The sequence below is a fragment of the Portunus trituberculatus genome, chromosome 44 (genome assembly GCF_017591435.1).
Source record: "Portunus trituberculatus isolate SZX2019 chromosome 44, ASM1759143v1, whole genome shotgun sequence".
In the NCBI taxonomy this organism is placed as follows: Eukaryota; Metazoa; Arthropoda; class Malacostraca; order Decapoda; family Portunidae; genus Portunus; species Portunus trituberculatus.
In genome coordinates this window covers 1,752,501-1,756,455 of record NC_059298.1, presented here as the reverse complement: position 1 = coordinate 1,756,455, position 3,955 = coordinate 1,752,501, and the positions used below count along the sequence as shown (strand labels likewise).

At 46.5% G+C, this 3,955-nt stretch overlaps 1 protein-coding gene across 1 annotated transcript; it reads left to right on the top strand.

Moving 5' to 3' along the window:
- Positions 1–1,373: 1,373 nt before the first annotated feature.
- Positions 1,374–3,054, top strand: LOC123518984 (compound eye opsin BCRH2-like). Its single transcript, XM_045280089.1, has 2 exons — positions 1,374–2,404; positions 2,569–3,054. Exons 1-2 carry the CDS (start codon positions 1,487–1,489, stop codon positions 2,782–2,784), a joined length of 1,134 nt encoding a protein of 377 aa, XP_045136024.1. The 5' UTR covers positions 1,374–1,486; the 3' UTR covers positions 2,785–3,054.
- Positions 3,055–3,955: the final 901 nt, after the last annotated feature.

The following is a 3,955-nucleotide window of genomic DNA, read 5'->3' as shown; positions in this document are numbered from 1 at the left end:
CTGATTCATATTGTTCAGGGTTTTCATTTAGGCTGCAGTCCCTACTTCGTGGTGGTGGGGGAGGTGGTGGGGGTGATGGTGGTGGTGCCGCGTCGAGTAGAGGCAGGCTCCCGGAAGAGCCGACCGGGTGATAAATGTTCAAACGCGAGGCTGCGAAAGACAAGATGAAAAAATATTTCAAGTGTCCCATATTCCCTTTTCAGCCGTCAGTCCTTCGTTTATAAATCATCAAAAGCCGTATAAAACGAGAATTTTTCCACGCCATTGCTCGCTCTCACCCATCACCAAGTGCTGGAGATGGGGGTTTTACTGTGTGTGTGTGTGTGTGTGTGTGTGTGTGTGTGTGTGTGTGTGTGTGTGTCTGTTAAAAGAAAGGGAAAATGAATGATAGCCTTCTCCCCACATTTTCTATTCTTTTTCTTTTTCATTTATTGATTTCATTTTTTTTCTTTATCTCTTTGAGAGGTATGTGTATGTGTATCTAATGATATCACTTTACCTATCCCATGATCAAAATAAAGAGCAATTTTGTTTTGCCAGAAAGTTAATAAGTGGCATTCCAGTAATATCTTTATCAAGGAGGCTGCCGTGGTACAGTAGAACCATGCGTGCTTTGAGGTCCGAGGGGTCTCCAAACGCACGGATTCAAATCCTGTCCACGGTCCGAGTGTAGATTGGGCTTCCTCACTCGGGTCAACGGTTTCCTAGCGAGTGGGCGTTGAGATAGGAGGTACCCCCAAAAGTATCCCCTTTAGCCCATAAATTCCCATGAAAAGCACACATGGTATAAATAAAAAGGGTTCATCTGTATTCCAAACTTATTCCTATTTTGATTACAAATCCTGTCTCTTTGTGTATACATTTTTTCAATATAGAAGAAAACAAGGAATCACGAGTTAAAGCTCGAGAAAGTTCGGTTCAAATAAGACAATCGGTAAGTCGGGAAGGCACCTCTACCTTCTCTGGCTTAATGGTGTTTTGTCTGCGCCCCCTCCCCTTCTCTCTCTCTCTCTCTCTCTCTCTCTCTCTCTCTCTCTCTCTCTCTCTCTCTCTCTCTCTCTCTCTCTCTCTCTCTCTCTCTCTCTCTCTCTCTCTCTCTCTCTCTCTCTCTCTCTCTCTCTCTCTCTCTCTCTCTCTCTCTCTCTCTCTCTCTCTCTCTCTCTCTCTCTCTCTCTCTCTCTCTCTCTCTCTCTCTCTCTCTCTCTCTCTCTCTCTCTCTCTCTCTCTCTCTCTCTCTCTCTCTCTCTCTCTCTCTCTCTCTCTCTCTCTCTCTCTTCTCTTGTATTCTGTGTCTCTTTAGTTCCTTCGGAGAACAAATAAACGTGTAAGGTTTCAGCAATGAGGCATGGTCTGTATATATAGCCTGGACGCACACCACAAGCTGCACTCTCCGGCAAGTACTGGCGAGCGCCTGAACAGACCTCTGGAACAGACGGCTCCCTTTGGCCGATCATCATATCTGCTCAAAGCCACATCTTGTCCAGAAATGGCTCATACGATGATGAATGCCTCCTTGCCGCTTCCTTATGGCAGTAACCAAGTATCTTTTGGTTACCCCGAAGGGTACTCCCTCATGGACCTGGTTCCAGACGACGTGAAGCCCTTGATCCATCCTCATTGGAGCAACTTTCCTCCCGTCAACCCCATGTGGCACTACCTACTGGCCGGCATCTTCATCATCCTTGGCTTTCTCTCTTTCTTCGGTAACGGCATGGTCATGTATCTGTTCTCATGCAAGAAGAGTCTCCGCTCCCCCGCCAACATGTTCGTGGTCAACTTGGCTTTCAGCGACTTCATGATGATGGTGTCACAGTTCCCCATGTACGTGGTGAATTGCTTTGAAGGCGGCTACTGGACCCTTGGTGCCTTTGCCTGCCAAATACACGCCTTCACAGGGGCAATCTTTGGACTCAACTCCCTCCTGACACTGGCAGCCATCGGCTACGATCGCTACTGCGTCATCGTGAAGGCCTTCGACGGCGGTCACATCAGCTCAGGCAAGGCCTTCATTATGATCCTCTTCTGCTGGGGATACGCCACCGCTGTATCCATCTGGCCCTTCTTCGGGTGGAACGCCTACATTCCTGAGGGTATCCTCACTTCCTGTAGTTTCGACTACATCAGCCGAGACTGGGGCACCAGGTCCTTCGGCATCTTCCTGTTCGTGGTGTGCTTCTGCATCCCTCTCCTCCTCATCATCTTCGTCTACTCCCAGATTGTGGGTGCCATCCGTGCCCACGAGAGAGCTCTCCGCGAACAGGCCAAGAAAATGAACGTGCAAACCCTCCGTTCCAACGCAGACCAGAATAAGCAGAGTGCCGAGGTGCGCATCGCCAAGGTGGCCGTTGGCAACGTGTTCCTGTGGCTACTCACCTGGACTCCCTACGCCGCCGTGGTCTTGCTGGTGAGTTCTTGCCGTTATCTTTGATACCTTAGTAATATTGACTGGCAACTGGAGGGAATGTGAGCTTCTGTTTGTAGTAAGTAAGCGAAGAGCTGATTTGTAAGAATAGTGGAACACGGTTAGCTCCTGACACCTGGTAACACTTACATTTTCTGTTAACACAGGGTTTGTTTGGCGACCAGAACAAGCTGACGCCTCTCGTGTCAGCCTTGCCGGGTCTCATTTGCAAGACAGCATCCGTGTACAACCCTATCATGTTCGCCATCTCGCATCCCAAGTTCCGCCTGGCACTGATGGAGGTGTGGCCCTGGTTCTGCGTCCACGAGAATAAGGTCGATGACTCCAAGTCATCAGCGACAGAGACCGAAGGTGGCAAGTAAGATCGACGATCGAAGCCTGGAACTGCTGGTGAAAGACTATGTGTTGTTGATGGGACTCGAGATGGTCGTAATCCAGTGTGTTCTTGTACAACGACTATGGACGACGACGACGACGACGATGATGCTGTAGTACAATGTTTGTTGTATACTTCTACATTACAGATGCTAATAGCAACGCACAGAATATTACAATCTATCCATGTACCTTGTCCTCTGACCCCTGCGTTTTCGAACGACTCTTAACGGCTATTAATAAAGATGAGCAATAAAGACAGTTTATGAATCAAACCTTAATATAAGTTCTGCACACGTAAATCGCACGTATTTACTGCCACTGATAACAGCAATAAAAGAAGCACTACAACAACATGCCCCGAGAGCACACGGCCTCCAGGGTCACCGAACTAAGACTGCTGAAAAGTGATAAATGGTAGCTTGGAAGGAGGAATGAATTACTCTGCTTAATGAAGAGATGTGAGAATCCACAGCTTTTGTATATTCTTCATTTTTCGTTGGCAAATTTATTCAATAAATTCTCTTACTTTTCGACGAATAGTTAGATTCTCTTTACTGATGTTTGAGATGACTTCTCCAATCGTCATCTGTGCTGCCAGATCTGGATTTCGAGTCAAAGACCCTTTTTCGGTAGCGGTGAAAATTGACGACAAAATCAAATTCAAATTTGAATTTGTGAAATCTATGTGTGCATGACCGAGAGGAGCGTTGGTTTCCTTCTCTCATTGGTCTTCCCCTGTGCAGGCGTTACATCTTTTCATGGACGGCAGGGTTTGTGTGACCTGAGTTTGTAGTATGTTGAACATCAGCTCCATGTTTACATGTCTAGTACGTCTAGTGTTTGAATGTGTCTTCCATCATTGCATGAATCAATGATTTCCGTGTTCTCTTCTAATACCTATTTTATTGGTGAAGTCTTGTTCTTATTATTTTAGGTAAGTCTTTGGGACACCTGATAATATATAGTAACTCAGAAGTCTTGTTACCTTCATAATTGTCATGCCGATGTAGGTTGTGCATAGGTGTTCACAGTTCCCACCTTTCCACGTGAATCTGTATACAACTTTAGGAAGATGATTCATTAATGAGAATCTCCTGCCCATATAAGCTCTCAATGCGTGTGTGTGTGTGTGTGTGTGTGTGTGTGTGTGTGTGT